This window comes from Salmo salar, chromosome 28 (genome assembly GCF_965601325.2).
Source record: "Salmo salar chromosome 28, fSalSal1, whole genome shotgun sequence".
In the NCBI taxonomy this organism is placed as follows: domain Eukaryota; kingdom Metazoa; phylum Chordata; class Actinopteri; order Salmoniformes; family Salmonidae; genus Salmo; species Salmo salar.
This window is the reverse complement of record NC_138318.1, coordinates 18,421,155-18,444,748: the sequence shown is the minus strand read 5'-3', so window position 1 is coordinate 18,444,748 and position 23,594 is coordinate 18,421,155. Positions and strand designations below refer to the sequence as shown.

The window sequence follows — 23,594 nt, the reverse complement described above, 5'->3', positions numbered from 1 at the left end:
ACAACACAGAGTTACACATGGAATAAACAAGCGTACAGTCAATAACACAATAAAAAAAATCTACATATAGTGTGTGCAAATGAGGTAAGATTAGGGAGGTAAGGCAATAAATAGGCCATATTGGCGAAGTAATTACAATTTAGCAACTAAACACTGGAGTGATAGATGTGCAGAAGATGAATGTGCAAGTAGAGATACTAGGGTGCAAAGCAGCAAAAAAAAAAAACAATTTGGGGATGAGGTAGTTGGATGGGCTATTTACAGATGGGCTATGTACAGGTGCAATGATCTGTGAGCTGCTCTGACAGCTGATGCTTAAAGTTAGTGAGGGAGATATAAGTCTCCAGCTTCAGTGATTTTTGCGATCTGTTCCAGGAATTGGCAGCAGAGAACTGGAAGGAAAGATGGCCAAAGAGTAATAGGCTTTGGGGGTGACCAGTGAAATATACCTGCTGGAGCGCGTGCTACGGGTGGGTGCTGCTATGGTGACCAGTGAGCTGAGATAAGGCGGGGCTTTACCTAGCAAAGACTTATAGATGACCTGGAGCCAGTGGGTTTGGTGACAAATATGAAGCGAGGGCCAGCCAACGAGAGCATACAGGTCGCAGTGGTGGGTAGCATATGAGGCTTTGGTGACAAAACGGATGGCACTGTGATAGACTGCATCCAATTTGCTGAGTAGAGTGTTGGAGAATATTTTGAAAATGACATCGCCAACGAATTCTCACAAGGGACCCTGATCTGCGCCCCCTGTTTTTCCTTATTTTCTTCATGCGAATGACAGGGATTTGGGCCAAGTCCGTGAGCAACATTATGTCATTTGCGTCAGACTTATTAAAGAAAAAATCTTTGTCCAGTTCGAGGTGAGTAATCGCAGTTATCCCTTCCAGTCTGAAATGCTGCGCTCACTATCCAGCATGCGGCCCACAGTCAAGACAGAGGACTTGTTCAAGGTCTGGAAGTTCACAGAGGATTTTGGACAGAGGGCTGAGAGGTCCTGGTCAGCAGGGGCTTCACTACTCCTTACCCAGTCTCTCCTCTCAAGCCCCATTCGTACAACCTCCTGTCAAATAGTACAGTATTACAACACTAGAACCTTGGACTTTTTCGACTAACCTGTATTGGCAAGAATGAAGGAGCATTTTAACTTCATGCATATCCTTTCCCTGTGATCAAAAAGTATTTTTCTTTCTTTGCCATCCTGCACTTTTACAGTGAGTACATAGCTCATTATTGAGTGGGAGAGGTGTTTAAATTTCCGTATTTCCCCGTACAAGAGCCCTTTTCTATTTCTGGATTTGAACATTGAAAATAACGACAGACACTATCATATTGTTCCTATACTGTTAATATTGCTGTCTCTCTGTGTAGTTGGGTATATAATAGTTGGTATATCGGTTCAGTAATATTGAAGTCAGTTCTGGTCCCAGAGGAGTTCTCAATGCTGTTACACATAGCCATGATAACCAAGTTACCATGAATAAATTAATTCTGTATACATGAATTCTTAATTAAATTAATAGAATAAATTAATTATTCTCTGAATAAAACCTGAATAAGAAAATAACAAGATGTGCTTGTCATGATTTTACTTTAACTTTATATTATACCTACCCTGTATTATACAGTAGCAGATCACTCGTTAATACAGTGCATTTGGAAAGTATTCAGACCCCTTGACCTTTTCCACATTTTGCTATGTTACAACCTTATTCTAAAATTGATTAAATCATTTTTTCCCCTCATTAATCTACACACAATATCCCATAATGACAAAGCAAAAACGGGTGTTTAGAAATATCACATTTACATTAGTATTTAGACCCTTTACTTAGTACTTTGTTGAAGCATCTTTGGCAGCGATTACAGCCTCGAGTCTTCTCGGGTATGACACTACAAGCTTGGCACACCTGTATTTGGGGAGTTTCTCCCATTCTTCTCTGCAGATCCTCTCAAGCTCTGTCAGTTTGGATGGGGAGTGTCGCTGCATGGCGATTTTCAGATCTCTCCAGAGATTGCTGGGCCACTCAAAGACATTAATTCCAGAAGCCACTCCTGCGTTGTCTTGGCTGTGTGCTTAGGGTCGTTGTCCTGTTGGAAGGTAAACTTTTGCCCCAGTCTGAGGTCCTGAGCGCTCTGGAGCAGGTTTTCATCAAGGATCACTAAGTACTTTGATCTGTTCATCTTTCCCTCGATCCTGACTGGTCTCCCAGTCCCTGCCGCTGAAAAACATCCCCACAGTATGATGCTGCCACCACCATGCTTCACTGTAGGGATTGTGCCAGGTTTCCTCCAGACGTGACAATTGGCATTTAGGCCAAAGAGTTCAATCTTGGTTTCATCAGATCAGAGAATCTTGTTTCTCATGGTCTGAGAATCCTTTAGGTGCCTTTTGGCAAACTCCAAGCGGGCTGTCATGTGCCTTTTACTGAAGAGTGGCTTCCGTCTGGCCACTACCATAAAGGCCTGATTGGTGGAGTACTGCAGAGATGGTTGTCCTTCTGGAAGGTTCTCCCATCTCCACATTGGAACTCGAGCTGTTAGAGTGACCATCAGGTTCTTGGTCCCCTCCCTGACCAAGGCCCTTCTCCCCTGATTGCTCAGTTTGGCCAGGCGGCCAGCTCTAGGAAGAGTTTTGGTGGTTCCAAACTTCTTCCATTTAAGAATTATGGAGACCACTGTGTTCTTGGGGACCTTCAATGCTGCAGAATGTTTTGGTACCCTTTCTCATATCTGTGCCTGGACACAATCCTGTCTCAGAGCTCTACAGACCTCATGGCTTAGTTTTTGCTCTGACATGCACTGTCAACTGTGAGACCTTATATAGATAGGTGTGTGCCTTTCCAAATCATGTCCAATCAATCGAATTTACTACAGGTAGACTCCAATCAAGTTGTAGAAACATCTCAAGGATGATCAACGGAAACAAGAGGCACCTGATCTCAATTTCAAGTCTCATAGCAAAGGGTCTGAATACTTATGTAAATAAGGTATTTTTGTTTTTAATTTTTAATACATTTGCTAAAATTTCTAAAAACATGTTTTTGCTTTGTTATTACAGGGTAATGGGCGTAGAATTATGAGGGGAAAAATAATGTAATACATTTTAGAATAAGGCTGTAACGTAACGAAATGTGGAAAAAGGGAAGGGGTCTGAATACTTCCCGAATGCACTGTACAGACTACACCCTTCCCTTATTTCAACCAACATTTCTGTCCACAACTTTTGAATCAAGTAATAATTAAACAGATATATGTGCTGCCTGTCCAATTGATGTAAACTTTCCACCCAAATATAAATTTGAAAAAGAAAAGACCTTCACAGTATGTCTGTTGTTTTAACAACATAATAACAGTATAATGTTATTCGTGTCTATAATAGTCAACAACAGCGATAATAACAGTTTATAGCAGTGTAACATAACTGTTTATAACAATGTACAGCACATCTACCAATGCAAGGATGCATTTCAAGATCATAAACTATTTTGTTTCTGAATCTTCAGACACCGGACTTGGATCAGCATGGGGACATTGCCATCTACTGGAATGAAAATTAAACTATTATTCCAGATATTATTTAATATATAGAATATTGAACTTTCTCAATCATTAATTCCTTTTCAACTCATCAATTTTTAACATTGTTGTATAATTAACATTTTGATGTCCGCTTATTAACATAACGCTGATTACGTTTTTGAACATGTACTGATTGCATATTTTATTTCATTTACCCAACTTGGCAGAGTACGTTTATAACCACTAGAACGTAAAAATATGCCTCAATACCTCCTAAAATAGCATGAACATGAGAGGGTAGGATCAGAGAAACAGAACGCATCTTGAAACATGCAAAATACACAACTTTTTGTGATCTTGTGTTCAAGTAAACGAATTACTTTTATTTTTGCGCGATTTGGACCTGTTAGTGATGCTAAATGCTGCTGATTTCACGGAGCTTTGTTCTCAAATGTTTAGCAAACCTCAGCTCTCGCTAGATTCTGTTCAACTCCGTCACACAAAGGTCAGAGGTTGCATCCATCACCCAATGGTTGCGTGCGACGTCATCGACTGTGTAATAAACTGACAGATTCAATGAGCACATTCCTATGCATATGCCGCGTTCAAAACAACTGGGAACTCGGAAATCTCCGACTTCCAACTTCAGTTTATTCAAGACAACTGGGAACTAAGGAAAAAATTTGCTCCGACTGGAAAAAACAGTTTTGAACTGTCATTCAACTCGGAATACCAAATAGGATAAATAACAATGAGGTAGTTCGGTGTGCTATTTACAGATCAGCTGCTCTGACAGCTGATGCTTAAAGTTAGAACAAACAAACCAAACTATGCTACCTTTTATCTCTGGGACCCTCAGGATGACAAATCAGAGCAATATTTCTGAATGTAAGAACATTCTTTTCCTTCAGAGGTGAATCTATCAAACCAGTTGCCGTGATAAAAGTGTTTTGTTCTTGTGCACTCTCCTCAAACAATAACATGGTATTTTTTCACGGTAATAGCTACTGTAAATTGGAAAATGCAGTTAGATTAACAACCATTTAAGCTTTCTGCCCATAATCAAATCAAATCAAATTTCAAAATAATATTGAAGCATATAAGACATGGCTTTGTCCTGGAAAGTTGGCTGTTACTTGCAACGTCATTCTAGTCACATTAGCACACGTTAGCAATAGAGGTCGACCGATTAATCGGAATGGCCGATTAATTAGGGCCGATTTCAAGTTTTCATAAAAATCGGTAATCAGTATTTTTGGCCACCAATTTGCCGATTTAATTTTTTTATTACATTTTTTGATTTTATTATTATTTATTTTTTTACACCTTTATTTATCTAGGCAAGTCAGATTAACAACAAATTCTTATTTTCAATGACGGCCTAGGAATGGGGGTTAACTGCCTTGTTCAGGGGGGATTCGTTTTTTCAACCTTCGGTTACTAGTCCTACGCTCTAACCACCTGCCTTATATTGCACTCCACGAGGAGCCTGCATGGCAGGCTGACTACCTGTTATGCGAGGGCAGCAAGAAGCCAAGGTAAGTTGCTAGCTAGCATTAAACTTATCTTATAAAAAACTATCAATCTTAACATAATCACTAGTAAACTACACATGGTTGATGATATTACTAGTTTATCTAACGTGTCCTGCGTTGCATATAATCGATGCGGTGCCTGTTAATTTCTCATCGAATCACAGCCTACTTCGACAAACGGGTGATGATTTAACAAGCGCATTTGCGAAAAAAGCACTGTCGTTGCACCAATGTACCTAACCATAAACATCAATGCCTTTCTTTAAAATCAATACACAAGTATATATTTTTAAACCTGCAAATTTAGTTAATATTGCCTGCTAACATGAAATTAAGTCACATCTCTAGCGTTCATTGCACGCAGAGTCAGGGTATATGCAACAGTTTGGGCCGCCTGGCTCATTGCGAACTAATTTGCCAGAATTTTACGTAATTATGACATAACATTGAAGGTTGTGCAATGTAACAGGAATATTTAGACTTAGGGATGCCACCCGTTAGATAAAATACGGAACGGTTCCGTATTTCACTGAAAGAAAAAACTTGTTTTCGAGATGATAGTTTCCGGATTCGACCATATTAATGACCAAAGGCTCGTATTTCTGTGTGTTATTATATTATAATTAAGTCTATGATTTGATATTTGATAGAGCAGTCTGACTGAGCGATGGTAGGCAGCAGCAGGCTCGTAAGCATTCATTCAAACAGCACCTTCGTGCGTTTTGCCAGCAGCTCTTCGCTGTGCTTCAAGCATTGCGCTGTTTATGACTTCAAGCCGGGTGGGTATAATTTGTGGAACGTTCCAACAGGAATCTATTCCAAAAACTTCGTAAATAACAAGGTTGCCAAATAACAACGCATACAAAGTTGTATAGCGGCAGAATAAGATACCAGGTAGGGAGGGGTCTATTTCATTGCGTTTTTCACTCATCATGTTTATTCCGAAAAATGTCTGTCCTCACTCTGGTTGCCTATGGACAAACATTAAGAATAAACTACGTGGTGAGTCGATGCCTATTCTGCAGCTAGTTAGCTAGGTTTGTATGCGTTGTTGGTTGGCAACCTTTTACTTTACGTTTTTTGGAACAGATTGCTGTTGGAACGTTCCACAAATTATACCCACCCCTTCAAGCCTATCAACTCCCAAGATTAGGCTGGTGTAACCGATGTGAAATGGCTAGCTAGTTAGCGGGTGCGCGCTAATAACGTTTCAAACGTCACTCGCTCTGAGACTTGGAGTAGTTGTTCCCCTTGCTCTACATGAGTCACGCTGCTTCGAGGGTGGCTGTTGTCGATGTGTTCCTGGTTCGAGCGCAGGTAGGAGCGAGGAGAGGGACGGAAGCTATACTGTTACACTGGCAATACTAAAGTGCCTAAGAACATCCAATAGTCAAAGGTATATGAAATACAAATGGTATAGAGAGAAATAGTCCTATAATTCCTATAATAACTACAACCTAAAACTTCTTACCTGGGAATATTGAAGACTCATGTTAAAAGGAACCACCAGCTTTCATATGTTCTCATGTTCTGAGCAAGGAACTTAAACGTTAGCTTTCTTACATGGCACATATTGCACTTTTACTTTCTTCTCCAACACTTTGTTTTTGCATTATTTAAACCAAATTGAACATGTTTCATTATTTATTTTAGGCTAAATAGATTTTATTGATGTATTATATTATGTTAAAATAAGTGTTCATTCAGTATTGTTGTAATTGTCATTATTACAAATAAAACATTTAAAAAACGGCTGATTAATCGGTATCGGCTTTTTTGGTCATCCAATAATCGGTATCGGCGTTCAAAAATCATATTCGGTCGACCTCTAGTTAGCAACAACCGTCCCGGTTTAGGGACACCGATCCCGTAGTATGGAGTTGGTCCACCCGTTGCTGCGAAAACAGCCTCCACTCTTCTGGGAAGGCTTTTCACTAGATGCTGGAACATTGCTGCGGGGACTTGCTTCCATTCACCTCACAAGAGCATTAGTGAGGTCTGGCGCTGATGTTGGGCGATTAGGCCTGGCTTACAGTTGGCGTTCCAATTCATCCCAAAGGCGTTTGATGGGGTTGAGGTCAGTGCTCTGTGCAGGTCAGTCAAGTTCTTCCACACAGATCTCAACACACCATTTCTGTATGGACCTTGCTTTGTGCATGGGGCATTGTCATGCTGAAACAGGAAAGGGCCTTTCTCAAACAGTTGCCACAAAGTTGGAAACACAGAATTGTCTAGAATATCACTGTATACTGTAGCGTTAAGATTTCCCTTAACTGGAAGTAAGGGTCCTAGCCTGAACCATGAAAAACAGCCCCAGATCATTATTCCTCCTCCACCAAACTTTACAGTTTGCACTATGCATTGGGGCCTTTCAGAACAGGTGTATATATATATATATATATATATATATATATATATATACTGAGATCATGTGACAGATCATGTGACACTTAGATTGCACACAGGTGGACTTTATTTAACTAATTATGTGACTTCTGAAGGTAATTGGTTGCACCAGATCTTATTTAGGGGCTTCATAGCAAAGGGGGTGAATACATATGCACGCACCACTTTTCCATTTTTTATTTTATGAAACAAGTTCTTTTTTTCATTTCACTTCACCAATTTGGACTATTTTGTGTATGTCCATTACATGAAATCCAAATAAAAATCAATTTAATTTACAGGTTGTAATGCAACAAAATAGTAAAAACGCTAAGGGGGATGAATACTTTTGAAGGCACTGTATGTGAATTTGGTTGGGTCGCCCAAAAAATTACATATTGCAGCTTCAAGTCCTTATTGATTTGGACACCGAGGAACTTGAAGCTCTGGACCCGCTCCACTGCAACCTCGTCGATGTGGATGGGGGCGTCCTTACTCACGCTGGCCCCGGAAAGCGAGACCACCCAGTCCCCTGGATCGGTGGGGAACCTCATGCATGGCTTGGTGTTGTTTTTTTAAAGCGTTCATAAAATGCATTGAGTTTGTCTGGTAAAGAAGCATCATTAGGCATATTACAGCTGGGCCATCCTTTGTAATCTGTAATGGACTGTAGCTCCTGCCACATGCGACGGGTGTCTGAGCCTGTGTAATAGGATTCCACCATGTTCCTATATTGAACTTTTGCTTGTTTGATGGCTCTGCGGAGGTCGTAGCAGGACTTCTTGTACTTGTTCGTGTTCTCAGCCGTAGCCTCTGGGTTGGCTGCGATAGCCCTGTGTGCGGTAGCCCTGTCCTTTAGCTTAGCGCCAACCTTAGTGTTAATCCAGGGCTTTTGATTGGGGAAGCAGCAAACCTTCACTGTGGGGACAACGTCAGCGATGCATTTCCTATCGAAGCCAGTGACAGAGGTGGTTAGCTCATCGATGCTATCGGCGGAGTCCCGGAACATAGTCCATTCAGCAGTCCTGTAGCATAGCCGCCAATTCCTTATAATTTGTCCTTGTCATAAAGAGTTTAATTTTGAAGATAACATATTCACTTAGACACTCACTTGGCGAAGGCTGCAGGACTGAAAACCATTGAATACAACAACCATGTGTCTGTTGCTAACAAATAAGTCATGGGTGGTAACTACAATTCACTCGAAAGGCAAGGCACATTGGGTGAAAAGAATTTGAAAAAGTAGGCTGTTTTATTTTCAGCCACAATTGTGACCGATGAGAATAAGCAGTGCTCTGCCTATAATTAACAATAAGTTATGCCTATTCCCCAGCCACAACATGTACAGTTGAAGTCAGAAGTTTACATACACGATAGCCAAATACATTTTACATTTACATTTTAGTCATTTAGCAGAAGCTCTTATCCAGAGCAACTTACAGTAGTGAATGCATATATTTCATGCATTTTTTTTTTTTGTACTTAAACTCAGTTTTTCACAATTCCTGACATTTAATCCTAGTAAAAAACTGTCTTAGGTCAGTTAGGATCACCACTTTATTTTAAGAATATGAAATGTCAGAATAATAGTAGAGAGAATTATTTATTTCAGCTTTTATTTCTTTCATCACATTCCCAGTGGGTCAGAAGTTTACATACACTCAATTAGTATTTGGTAGCATTGCCTTTAAATTGTTTAACTTGGGTCAAACGTTGCAGGTAGCCTTCCACAAGCTTCCCACAATAAGTTGGGTGAATTTTGGCCCATTCCTCCTGACAGAGCTGGTGTAACTGAGTCAGGTTTGTATGCCTCCTTGCTCGCACACACTTTTTCAGTTCTGCCCACAAATTTTCTATAGGGTTGAGGTCAGGGTTTGTGATGGCCACTCCAATACCTTGACTTTGTTGTCCTTAAGCCATTTTGCCACAACTTTGGAAGTATGCTTGGGGTCATTGTCCATTTGGAAGACCCATTTGTGACCAAGCTTTAACTTCCTGACTGATGTCTTGAGATGTTGCTCCAATATAACCACATAACTTTCCTTGCTCATGATGCCATCTATTTTGTGAAGTGCACCAGTCCCTCCTGCAGCAAAGCACCCCCACAACATGATGCTGCCACCCCCGTGCTTCACGGTTGGGACGGTGTTCTTCAGCTTGCAAGCGTCCCCCTTTTTCCTCCAAACATAACGATGGTCATTATGGCCAAACAGTTCTATTTTTGTTTCATCAGACCATAGGACATTTCTCCAAAAAGTACGATCTTTGTCCCCACGTGCAGTTGCAAACCGTAGTCTGGCTTTTTTTATGGCGGTTTTGGAGCAGTGGCTTCTTCCTTGCTGAGCGGCCTTTCAGGTTATGTCGATATAAGACTTGTTTTACTGTGGATATAGATACTTTTGTACCCATTTCCTCCAACATCTTCACAAGGTCCTTTGCTGTTGTTCTGGGATTGATTTGCACTTTTTGCACCAAGGTATGTTCATCTCTGGGAGACAGAATGCGTCTCCTTCCTGAGTGGTATGACGGCTGTGTGGGCCCATGGTGTTTATACTTGCATACTATTGTTTGTACAGATGAACGTGGTACCTTCAGGCATTTGGAAATTGCTCCCAAGGATGAACCAGACTTGTGGAGGTCTACAATTTATTTTCTGAGGTCTTGGCTGATTTCTTTTGATTTTCCCATGATGTCAAGCAAAGAGGGCAGTGAGTTTGAAGGTAGGCCTTGAAATACATCAACAGGTACACCTCCAATTGACTCAAATTATGTAAATTAGCCTATCAGAAGCTTCTAAAGCCATGACATCATTTTCTGGAATTTTCCAAGCTGTTTAAAGACACAGTCAACTTAGTGTATGTAAACTTCTGACCCACTGTAATTATGATACAGTGAATTCTAAGTGAAATAATCTGTCTGTAAACAATTGTTGGAAATATTACTTGTGTCATGCACAAAGTAGATGTCTTAACCGACTTGACAAAACTATAGTTTGTTAACAAGAAATTTGTGGAGTGGTTGAAAAACGAGTTTTAAGTACTTCATTAAGGTCGGACATGTGGGTACCATACTTACGAACTTTTGCTTAAACCTCAACTGTAAACCTTTTGGAACAAAAATGCTAGGTGTTTTTCTCATTAGAAAACATGTCACAATAAACCACCTGGCTACGAGTCCCTTTAATTTCTGGGAACAAATAACGAATCAACCAAGGAACGATGTAGACATAGTTGTTCCACATGGTAGGATGTAATGGAACACTTTTTCATGAAAGCGTCATGTAGACATTTCCGATCCGAACAGATTAGAATAAATATAATTTAACACTAACAATGTATTAAAACTTTTACTTTATTATCACCTGGTCTATTTAGAGGAAATACTTGTCTTATTCCACCTTAAAGGAAAAACCCAACCAAAACCACTCATTCATATAATTTACAGTGCTACATTTGACTAATATGTGTGAACAATATGTTTGTTTACAACTGTTTAATTTTGTCGTTATAATGTTGGTAACAACATGTGAAAATCGTTGTGGAAATCTGTTGCAGCTCAAATCGACTACAAAACCGACAATGCAGTGCTTTCTCTATGGGCTGACTGGCTGGCTATCTAGTAGCTAGCAAACGTAGCTACACACAATCATTCCAAAGTCAATATAAGCATGTGATGTAGCTGTAAAATGTCCTAAACAAACTGCACTATCAATTTAGTCACAATGTTCAACATGCCGTCTGACATTCACAACGGCACCATGCATGCAACCTGAGCTGAAGAGGCAAACAAATAGAAGAAATGTGTTAGAGACCCTCCAGGAATATTGCAAAAATATGAGAGAAGACAACCTCCCGCGTCATGACATCTGACATGTACTATATGATAGACGTTTTCGCGATCTAAAAGTCGTTAACCTCAATTTTTTTCTTGTAACGATTTCGATTTATGACTGTTTTTTCAACCTCTAACAGAAGAAAGATTAATCAATGAGTCCGAATCCCGCAGCAGCAGGACCAACCCCAGCTGCAACAGACCCAGCTGCAACAGGATCCGCCACAGCACCACCTACTGTCACGGAGGCCAAGTTAGAGAGCCCAGAGTTCATGACTTCATTGATGTCTTTTCCATTCAATTCATTGCCAACCTTGCCGAGGCGCGCATCTTCGGCCTCGATTCTTTTTACGCTCCCCAAAATGGTATTGATGTCCTTGGAGGAGGGTCTGGTGTTACCACTGAGTGTAACAGTGTAGGTTCCGTCCCTCTCTTCACCCCAACCTGGGCTCGAACCAGGGACCCTTGCACACATCAACAACTGACACCCCACGAAGCATCGTTACCCATCGCGCCACAGAAGCAGAGCAAGGGGAACAACCATTTCAAGGTCTCAGAGCGAGTGACGTCACTGATTGAAACGCTATTAGCGTGCACCATCGCTAACTAACTAGCCATTTCACATCGGTTACACGAGCACTGCCAGGAAGTAAGCGGACACAACGCATTTTTAAGTCAAAACAGACACGAAACGTCTGTCACGCTGAATTTTCCGTAAGGTATCCAGTGTAGTGATAGACTTTATCGCAATGCTACGTTATCCCGGCCGAATTGCTGTATAAAGGGCCATAGCGCAGCTACACATGAAAACATGAAATGACCCAGGGAAATGACCCCTGCTGTATAAAGGGCCATAGCGCAGCTACACATGAAAACATGAAATGACCCAGGGAAATGACCCCTGCTGTATAAAGGGCCATAGCGTAGCTACACATGAAAACATGAAATGACCCAGGGAAATGACCCCTGCTGTATAAAGGGCCATAGCGCAGCTACACATGAAAACATGAAATGACCCAGGGAAATGACCCCTGCTGTATAAAGGGCCATAGCGCAGCTACACATGAAAACATGAAATGACCCAGGGAAATGACCCCTGCTGTATAAAGGGCCATAGCGCAGCTACACATGAAAACATGAAATGACCCAGGGAAATGACCCCCCTCAGATGTACAAAAACAATATAACATCCAAAATGGGTGAATCTTTACTTGAAGGTAGATATACTTTATTAATTAATTTATATAATCTATACAGTTCAAGAAGTGAACAAATGTGGATCTTATTTCCTTATGCACAATCAAGATCCACTTAAAAATAGCAACAACTATAAATATTGAGGGTTGGTGTGATGACAACATTATTATTCCTCAGAAGAACAATGGCGGTGAAAAAAAGTTGGAAGGGTTTAGATCTCGTCTACGAAGGGCGTCTTGACGAGGTTTCCACTTGAAGCCATGGACTTCTTGCCCGACACAAACATATTTGCAGCCTGAGAGAAGAAGGAAAACACATCTAAGCACAAAAATAAACAAACAAACTAGGAAACACTGAGAATATACTGTGCACGTCGAGAGTTGCAGCAAAGACGGTAATATAGAAATATATTCACTTCCACTCAAATTTTCACTTCCTGTCCATTTGACATCAATGCATGACTAAATCAAAAGTAAACATAAGTGGAAGTTAATATTCGCCTAAAACTGAATAAACGTACGTTGGCGACATCCGTTGCTGAGACTGAGTCGATCTTCTGTGCGATGGCCTCGGGGGAGTGGTAGGTCCCTCTGGCCAGAGCCTGTGAACCCATGGCATCTAATAAACCCTCCGAGCTCTCCAACGCCATCAGGTACTCAGCCTTCAGCTGGGTCCTACAGGGGTAAAGAAACAGGCACAACTTAAGTCAACATGTAGAAATTCCCTTCTATTGCAATACTTTTCTCGATTATATGTACTCAAATTCTATACTGAAGTCAGTGTGCATGTTAGCTTACTTGGCGCGGGTCAGGTCAGCTTCTGAGACCCCCCTTGCAACAGCCTTCACCTGGCCAATAGCTGCCTTGATCACCTGTAGAGAGGAGGACAGGGATAGGTCAATAAATTAATCAATGGGAGGTCAAAGTTAAATCTTCATTATGCTCTTTCCTCATCCTAAATGAATGATCTTACATTACATTCTATGTAAAAGCAACTACCACTCACTCTACTTAGCAACTGATTCAGAAAGCTGTTGTGAAGAGTTTGAATTAAACTTTATGAATTCTCATAAAATGTACCTTATTAGAAAGCAGTGGAAATTTAAGAGACATAATACTCACGTCACCAGCTGCTGCAGACTGGGAGATGGTGTAGACTCCAAACAGGCCAGAGTCAGAGTAGTTGACATTGAAAGCAGAGGCCTAAAAGGAGGGGACATCAGAGGAGAATGACATTCGTTTTGCCACTCTAATACAACAATATGAAATTCTGCATGATAGAATACAACATCTATTCTGCACAAAACACTTCTATCAAAAGATTCCTCCACATATTGCATTCCCCTCTTGTATAAAGCCCAGCTATGAAAACAAACACAATCCGATCTGGTGATTATGCCACTCACGTCGAAGGGGTCTGCAGTAGCCTTAGCGACGCCCTGGATGAGTTTGGAGGTGGAATTGGAGCCTCTCTTGATGTGTGGCCCCGCCCCCAGGACGTGCTGAAGTACAGAGAAGGCCATGACCTCATCTGTGCCCACCGCCGCCCCCTCAGACACCACTGCAGAGTGCACCAGGCTGGACCCATTCTGCACCCTCACCTCACCTAGAGAGAGAAAGGGAGAGAGACGCAGAGAGAGAGGGGAGAGAGAAAGGCAGCAAGAAAATTAGAATTCAGGGAATTTTCCATGCCAGAGAAAAATGAGGTTTCATGCTTTTAGCAGATACAGTGGAATAAGAGTCTTACCGCCTCGGTACTGAGCCTTTGTCCCAGCGGTGCCCATCCCACTGCGGATGTTGAGGAACTGCTCTCCCACCTGCTTCAGAACATCGTGGTCCACACCTGAACACATAGAATGCATGTAAGAATACAATAATATATATTTTTTTATATTCCCAGCTACCTGGAGAAAAATAATTTGATAAAAGATATGTTTTATTAAATATACATGTTTAACACTTACCAAGCCCAACCAGAGCCATTCTTGCACTTGTGAAATTGTTCTGGATAAAATTGTGCATCTGGAGAGACAAACATCAGAGGGTTAATCAAAAACATAACCGTAATGCTGTACTTCGTGAAGTAGAGCATGCTGGGTTGTGCGTCAGGAGAGGAAGATGAACGTCCATAACATTAGTCCCAACTCAATAATGCAGGGACCAGGATGTTGAGTGTCTTACATGGTCAGCGTCGACGTGGCCAACCATGTAGTCTGGGCAGTAGAGGGAGTTGGACAGCGTGTTCTTGTAAGCAGCTCCATGTAGACCCTCAATCACACCTGAGGAAAAGAACCGCAAGGCACTTCAGCCGCAGTGTGATGACAATATGCAATCTTTTGACATTCAGCATAATGGAATCTAGAGCCGTTAACAGAAAGTACATTCAAATAAAGAAACAAAACCACAATCAGATGACTGACTGAGTGTGTGTGTGTGTGTGTGTGTGCGCTAACCCATCTGGGGGGTCTGTGCGGCCAGGGCCTTGTCCATCTTGACCCTGGAGGTGAGGTCAGACACCTCCCACGGCCTGAACTCTGGGGCTGTGGTCACATTGATCAGGTACTCCATCACTGTGTCACTGCGTTGGACAACACACAGAAATGAGAATAACAATGATTTATTCACCATATATTTTAGATCTATGGTTTGTGTACACATATGTATACGTGAGGCAAGCAACACTTACATGTGGTCTCTGAGACAGTCAACCGAGTAGATCATGTTCTCTCTGGATGACGTCACGCTGCATAGAAAATACACACACACACACACACACACAGATACACTACGTGACCAAAAGTATGTGGACACCTGCTTGTCAAACATCTCATTCCAAAATCATGGGCATTAATATGGAGTTGGTCCCCCCTTTGCTGCTACAACAGCCTCCTCTCTTCTGGGAAGGTTTTCTACTAGATGTTGGAACATTGCAGCGGGGACTTGCTTTCCATTCAGCCACAAGAGCATTAGTGAGGTCGGGTACTGATGTTGAGCGATTAGCCCTGTCTCGCAGTCGGCGTTCCAATTCATCCCAAAGGTGTTTGATGGGGTTGAGGTCAGGGCTCTGTGCAGGCCAGTCAAGTTCTTCCACACAGATCTCAACAAACAATTTCTATATGGACCTCGCTTTGTACACAGGGGCATTGTCCTACTGAAACAGGAAATTACCTTCCTCAAACTGTTGCCACAAAGTTGGAGGCAAAGAATTGTCTAGAATGCCATGATATGCTTCAGTGTTTAGATTTCTCTTCACTGGAACTAATGGGCCTAGCCCGAACCATGAAAAACAGCCCCAGACCATTATTCCTCCTCCACCAAACTTTACAGTTGGCACTATGCATCGGGGTAGTTAGCGTTCTCCTGGCATTCGCTAAAGTCAGATTCATCCGCCGAACTGCCAGATGGTGAAATGTGATTCATCACTCAAGAGAATGCATTTCCACTGCTACAGAGTCCAATGGCGGCGAGCTTTATACCACTCTTGGAATTGCGCATGGTGATCTTAAGCTTGTATGCAGCTGCTCTGCCATGGAAACCCATTTCATGAAGCTCCAGACGAACAGTTATTGTGCCGATGTTGCTTCCAGAGCCAATTTGGATCTTGGTGGTGAGTGTTGCAACCAAGGACAGACAATTTTTTCAGCACTCCCGTTCTGTGAGCTTGTGTGGCCTACCACTTCGTGGCTGAGCCGTTGTTGTTCCTAGACATTTCCACTTGACAATAACAGCACTTACAGTTGACCAGGGCAGCTCTAACAGGGCAGAAATTTGACAAACTGACTTGTTGGAAAGGTGTCATCCTATGACGGTGCCACGTTGAAAGTCACTGCGCACTTCAGTAAGACCATTCTACTGCCAATGTTTGTCTATGGAGATCGCATGGGTGTGTGCTCAATTTTATACAACTGTCAGCAACAGGTATGGCTGAAATATCCAAATCCACTCATTTGAAGGGATGTCCACATACCTTTGTATATATAGTGTAAGTATGCAATCCATGGCAGTAGTACAGTTAGTCAGAAGATATGCTAAAGAGATTCTCTGGTACTTTTGTATCCTTTTTAGCCAGTAGTTGTGAAAGTTGCACTCATGAACCAAAAGTCACATACATATGTGCACCACGGCATTGTTCTCTCTCTCTCTCTCTCTCTCTCTCTCTCGGCTGTGTCCACGTAACCATCGGGCCCGTCCTGCAACCTCATTGGATAATGCTGGGCAGGCCCCTTGTTAGCTGCCACTCAAATGCGAGGGCCTGAAGATCATTGGCTAGAACTCAAACTGCTAGGGAGCTGGCCCACTTGGGGGAAAGTGGCACGGCACAGCTTCAAGAAAACAGTCACTTTCAAACTATGGATTTCGAGGCAAATTGAGGTAAAACAGTCATTCTTCTCAGATGATGATGTATGAACCACACATTGACACATCCAGCCCAAAGCTGGAGGTTTAAAAAAATATATGTTGTTAGTCGCCAAAGTAACGGAACATGTCTTTAAGTATCCCAAACAATATAAATCAAAGATATGTTTGTATGAGGATGTACACTAAATCACAGGCACTGACCCTAGACTGCCTCCAACTGCTTCCACACCACGACAGATCCTGAAGGCTGAAGCACCTTTGGTAGTCTGGAAAAGAGCAGCAGAGATTGGGATGAACCACATCACTAGTTCCTAAGCAGTATTGAGTACATTGAATAATCACTCAAGCTCCTGGATACATCATGTTGATGGAGGGTTAATGAACCAGGCGTACCAGGTTGGCAGCCAGACGGAGCAGGTGGGTGACCCCCTGGTTCTCCGGGGACTCATATCGACAGCCAGCTTTCACAAACACACCGATCCTGGAAGCCGGGGAGTAGTTGTCCAACGAGGCTATCACCAGACCGCTGGGCAGTTTAGTCACCTGGAGGAGAAATATCTGTTAGCATCACACCTACAGTGCCTTCAGGAAGTATTCATATCCCTTGACTTATTCCACATTTTGCTGTGTTAAAGCCTGAATAATAAAATCTCACCCATCTACACACAATACTCCATAATGATAAAGTGAAAACCTTTTTTTGTGAAAACGAAATACAGAAATACCTAATTTAAATAAGTATTAACACCCCTGAGTCAATACATGTTAGAATGACCTTTGGCAGTGATTACAGCTGTCTTTCTGGGTAAGTCTCTAAGAGCTTTGCAAACCTGGATTGCACATTATTTTTTATATTTATATTTCTTCAAGCTCTGTCAAGTTGGTTATTGATCATTGTTAGACAGCCATTCAAGTCTTGCCATAGCTTTTCAAGCCGATTCATGTCAAAACTGTAACTAGGCCACTCAGGAACATTCAATCATCTTGGTAAGCAACTGTTTTGAACTACCCAACTCCCTTTTCACTCTAAGGAATACAGATATTCGCAAATAATCGAATTAACTAGGTTTGTTATTTTCTGGTGCCTCTATGAAATTGCCTCTGAGTTGTTCTATGAACTATTATTGTATGAGGTATGTGGGGTTACCCCTGTGCTGTGACTTGTGGTCATATGGTGTGTCTTGTCCTCTCTCTCCACTGATCATCTGGAAAACAGGCTACACTAGACTCTAGGCAGTCTCTTCTGTTGATGTGTGTCTGGTAGCGGTACCGCTCTCTATCCTGCCTATTATTGCACACAGAGTGAGTCCTTGCAACTGAAGTGGCTTCTTAAGCAAATGTTTTCACCTGAACTGATTTAGGTTTGCCATAACAAAGGGGTTGAATACTTAGACTCAAGACATTTCAACTTTTCATTTATTAGTAAAAATGTCTTAACATAATTCCACTTTGACATTATGGAGTGTTATGTGCAGGCCAGTTACATCTCAATTGAATCCATTTTTAATTCAGGCTGTAACAAGACAAAATGTGGAAAAAGTCAAGGGGAGTGAATACTTTCTGAAGGCCCTGTACATGTGTTTTATGCAGCTAACATGTCACAATGTTAACAGAGCAGTGTAACACGTGTTAGCTCCAGGTTCTGTTACAGCATGCTCACATAAAAGGCAACAAATGGGTGGAAAGCATCACATTATAAATCTGAAATGCCTTTGCTAGTTTTACTTCAACTATTACAAATGTAATCAGCACAATATTTCACTGGGAGTTTGTAGCAGTACATAGAGATTCTATGTGGTATAATAAAAGCAGACTAATATCTCAGAGGAAAAAAGGCCTGTGTAAATACACTGGAGTTAGAGTAGGACAGATGACAATCTCCATCTCCTAAGTAGCTCCCTCAGACCACCACATACAGGAACATCCTGGTACGAGGGCAGCCCCTGTGGAGGATTTGAGGCCTGACAGAGGCTGGGTCCGGTTTCCCGATAGCGATGGAATTTAGGCTTATGAGTGTTTAAACAATGCATCTTTCCTACAACATCCGAAGATAAAACTTGCGTTTCCCAAAACACCACGCCGAGAGAACAGTTGCTAAGTGCGCCATTGGTACGTGTTTCGATACTAATAGGATCTAAAGAAATGGAGCGCTGCTCTCGGATCAGCTTTCTCCATTAAAATCTTACCTTAACATTATAATTATTTCACAATACTGACGACGAAGCAGCTCCTATATTAGGCCTACCACCTACGGCTGCATATAGTGAGGCGGCTTATTCTAAGGCTTGACCAATAAAAATGCTCTAAATCACAGATTTGGCATATCATATATCATGGAATATATTGAGACAAATTACAGACAGCAGCGCACAAGTACCAAAATATAACTAAATTGATTGAAAATGAAATGTAGCCTATTTCAATATGATTTAATGCATTCATCTCGGTTTTCATTTGAAGCATATTTTTATACGTTGCTTGTTTGAATCAATTGCAAAGACATTGAGCGTTGGACTAGTAAAAGAAAGGTTGCAAGACCGAATCCCCGAGCTGACAACCCACTGTTCCTAGGCCGTCATTGAAAATAATAATTTGTTCTTAACTGACTTGCTTAGTTAAATAAAGGTAAAATAAAAAATAAAAGTAAACATTGGCAACTTTGTATTTGTAGTGAACTTTGTTCTGAAGTTATCAGCGGTCAGAGAGACTCTGATAAACCATGTGATTCTATGTTTAGCTGAGATCTTCTGTTTCTTCTGTGCATAAAGTGACACGGGAGGGCAAAAAAAGCATCTAATTAGGCACTTAGCTGTGGTCTGAGGCAGGCGGTAGATTACGAGTGGTCTGAGGCAGGCGGTAGACTACGAGTGGTCTGAGGCAGGCGGTAGTCTACGAGTGGTCTGAGGCAGGCGGTAGTCTACGAGTGGTCTGAGGCAGGCGGTAGACTACGAGTGGTCTGAGGCAGGCGGTAGACTACGAGTGGTCTGAGGCAGGCGGTAGTCTACGAGTGGTCTGAGGCAGGCGGTAGACTACGAGTGGTCTGAGGCAGGCGGTAGTCTACGAGTGGTCTGAGGCAGGCGGTAGACTACGAGTAGATTACGAGTGGTCTGAGGCAGGCGGTAGATTACGAGTGGTCTGAGGCAGGCGGTAGACTACGAGTAGATTACGAGTGGTCTGAGGCAGGCGGTAGATTACGAGTGGTCTGAGGCAGGCGGTAGACTACGAGTGGTCTGAGGCAGGCGGTAGACTACGAGTGGTCTGAGGCAGGCGGTAGATTACGAGTGGTCTGAGGCAGGCGGTAGACTACGAGTGGTCTGAGGCAGGCGGTAGACTACGAGTGGTCTGAGGCAGGCGGTAGACTACGAGTGGTCTGAGGCAGGCGGTAGACTACGAGTGGTCTGAGGCAGGCGGTAGACTACGAGTGGTCTGAGGCAGGCGGTAGATTACGAGTGGTCTGAGGCAGGCGGTAGACTACGAGTGGTCTGAGGCAGGCGGTAGACTACGAGTGGTCTGAGGCAGGCGGTAGATTAAGAGCGTTTTCAAGTGCAACATTAATAATGATGGTTTTGGGAAACAGCTCGGAGAGTTATTGATACTCCTTCAATGGTTCTAACGATGAACTTAGCCTTAAGGTGCTTTTGGGAAACCGGGCCCTGGTCTGTTCGGGTGGCCACAAAGAAATGTCTTTGAGGAGAGAGAAACATGTCAACACCCACTGACCTGTACATCCTGAGGCTGAAACTTGACATGCTCCACAGCGACATCCAACTTACGGGCAGCCTGGGCTGCGTAAAGCCTTGTCTGTAATAGAGAAAAGATACAAGGTGACTTAATATCCTACAAGGGTTTTATGGTGGGTCTGGACTCTGGATAGAGAGAGACAATTAGATGATTGAGAATCAGAAACAGAATGATGGTTGAATGCAGACTGGATAGATGTGGATGGACCTTATGGTGGCACAGTGGTATAAAAATATACAAATGTTTCATGTTTAATAAAAAGGCACATTCTGTATTTTCTGTTTCCATTCAACAGTGCAGCCCGGTCACTCGTTTGTTTTGGAGGACTGTGGAGGAGGATCATGGAAAGTGCAAAATCAAAGAATAGGTATATTCACCATGTTTGACCAGGATGAAGCTTGAGCCGGAATAAACTTGGCTGTAAGGGGGAAATTAGCTTCCTAGAAAGTCTGCCTCCAGTTCAACCCGCTCTGGATAAGAGCGTCTGCTAAATGACGTAAATGTAAATGTAGCTGCAAATGTGGCTATCATAAAGACCTACAAATGCAACGATGATCTGGACGAGGCTGCTGAATCGAGGCAAAGGTAAGAATCTCTGGATTAACTCATGTTAATGTGGTGGAAAAAGTACCCAATTGTTATACTTGAGTAAAAGTAAAGATACCTTAATAGAAAATGGCTTAAGTAAAAGTCACCCAGTAAAGACCTACTTAAAAAATATATATATATACTTAAGTATCAAAAGTACATGTAATTGCTCAAATATACTTATCAAAAGTAAAAGTATAAATAATTTCAAATTCCTTATATTAAGCAAACCAGACGGCACCATTTTCTTATTTACGGATAGCCAGGGGCACACTCCAACACTCAGACATAATTTACAAATGAAGCATGTGTTTAGTGTGTCTGCCAGATCAGAGGCAGTAGGGATGACCAGGAACGTTCTCTTGATAAGTATGTGAATTAGACCATTTCCTGTCCTGCTAAGCATTCAAAATGTACCATGTACTTTTGGGTGTCAGGGAAAATGTATGGAGTAGAAAGTACATAAAAGTTGCCCGATATAAATAGTAAAGTACAGATAAATGTAGTTATGAATAAATTGGCTAAATGTAATTTAAATGACCAATTCAAATGTCTTGTGCAAGTTTTAAAATGACAATAGTTGTTAGCAATGGTGTCAGCTAGAGATAACATACAGGAGCTTTCAGGGATTTGTAGTTTTGCATGATGTCTACTTTGATGATAATTAGCATTTTTTAATCTGAGAGTAAATACGAGACCAATATATTGATAAGTCACCTTTTATGAGAGAGATTTAAATGGTTATCAAAACAACATCCAGCTAGGGTAAGCTTACACAAAACACAGCCCTTAAGTGTTTCTAAAATCCCCTAAGGGAAAAATGAATGGTGGAAAAACTATTTGAACCATTTCCCTGTTTGACCACTAGGTTTTATGGGTATTATGACACCTCCACTGTGGGGCTCTATTGGTGGCCACCTGTGCTAATTAGCAATCTCGCATTATCCAAACACCTGTGAGTAAGCATAATTGGGGAGGAAGTGTAGTTCATCAACAGGAGGCACACAGAGCGTATGGACCTGTGCAAAACTGCAAGTTTTTTTTTTCTCTCTCCCCTCGATATGAAAGATAATGGGAATATCAGCACATTTTGCAAGCAATTATTGATGTTTCTAAATGTTAACACAGCCAACGGTGGGCAAAGCTAATTGCTGAAATCCCAATGGATAAGAAGGGTTTTTCGAGAGCTACCTCCAGTTGAACTTAGCTGATATCACAGCTATAGAGTGGCCTACATATGGGGGTATTATGTTACCCAGTTAATGTATGTGAGAACAAAGTTTACTTATGCATTAGCTAGCTAGGAAAGCAAACTTGTGAGAATGTTATGGTATTCATTGATATTGGAACTTTTAAAACATCGTTGTAGCCAACTGAATGTAACGTTATGTCTTGATTAATTGAATGACACGACAGTGTGTACCAGCTATTTGCATCAGTGCACAGTCCAGGACACATGACCACCTGCTATGAACTACATTTGAAGGCTTGATGTCAAACCAACAGCTGCTAAACAGGCGGTAAATCCTATAGCTACCCCTGGTGAGACTGAAACAACTGAACTGTTATCCTCTGCATGATCTGATCTTTTGATTGGACAGACCGCGAGGGACAAATTTGACAACACATTGACAGCAGGTAAAGAGTAGATAAAATATTCCACAAATTTTAACGTTAGCTTAATAACCACAGTTTTCGACCCACTATCAAACGTTTAGACTGGGTTTATCATCATTGTGTTAACGTTCGCTTCCTCGCTAGTATGTTTACGTTAGCTACCAAGTGACATCACAACTTGTGGTGAAAGGGGATACCTAGTCAGTTGTACAAATGAATGCATTCAACTGAAATGTGCCTTCCGCATTTAACCCAACCCCTCTAAGGCAGAAAGATGCAGGTGGCTCCAATAATCGACATCCACGTCTTCGGCGCCCGGGGAACAGTGGGTTAACTGCCTTACTCAGGGGCAGAACGACAGATTTGTACCTTGTCAACTCGGGGATTTGTTCCAGCAACCTTTCAGTTACTGTCCCGAGCGCTATTCTCGCCAACCAAGCCCTACAATCTATAATTGGGTATCAAAAACGTCTCCGGAACAATCAACCATTCAATTTATGAAAATGGCAAAGGACTTCTTACCGATAACTGACTGATTCCGCGGATCCCCTTCATCTCCCCTCTATCCTTAAACCAGGACGATGAAACAATATGGCTGACACGGGAATGTCTTACCCAGAATACCTAGCGCACCAACTTCTTCCTCGGGGGGGGGGGGGTTAAAACGTGCACTAACAACTGTATTTGCCACCACTGTTTTAAATGTCCTAAACAATTTTTTATCAAATATTGTCCACATTTTGTGAAAATGCACAACATGCATCAATGGGAAATAACTGGTAACAAAACAAAGCAAAAAGAACATGGGCGGGTCAAACAA

The 23,594-nt window shown here is 41.9% G+C and overlaps 1 protein-coding gene across 1 annotated transcript; it reads right to left on the bottom strand.

Moving 5' to 3' along the window:
* Window positions 1-12,469: 12,469 nt before the first annotated feature.
* On the bottom strand, window positions 12,470-23,413 carry uqcrc2b (ubiquinol-cytochrome c reductase core protein 2b). Its single transcript, XM_014179778.3, has 14 exons — window positions 23,297-23,413; window positions 20,549-20,629; window positions 17,222-17,371; window positions 17,030-17,094; window positions 15,156-15,212; window positions 14,923-15,047; window positions 14,651-14,748; window positions 14,434-14,491; window positions 14,217-14,312; window positions 13,876-14,075; window positions 13,592-13,672; window positions 13,268-13,341; window positions 12,991-13,144; window positions 12,470-12,765 (listed from the first exon to the last, which is right to left on the bottom strand). The coding sequence occupies exons 1-14, from the start codon at window positions 23,327-23,329 to the stop codon at window positions 12,682-12,684; spliced, it is 1,356 nt and encodes a 451-aa protein (XP_014035253.3). The 5' UTR covers window positions 23,330-23,413; the 3' UTR covers window positions 12,470-12,681.
* Between the last annotated feature and the right edge of the window lie 181 nt (window positions 23,414-23,594).

Coding starts and splice junctions, on each gene's coding strand:
- uqcrc2b (XM_014179778.3), bottom strand. CDS start 23,329: ATGAAGGGGATCCGCGGAATCAGTCAGTTATCG. Junction 20,630..23,296: donor GCGGAATCAGTCAGTTATCG/GTAAGAAGTCCT, acceptor TCTCTATTACAG/ACAAGGCTTTACGCAGCCCA. Junction 13,342..13,591: donor AGTCTGCAGCAGCTGGTGAC/GTGAGTATTATG, acceptor TCCTCTCTACAG/GTGATCAAGGCAGCTATTGG.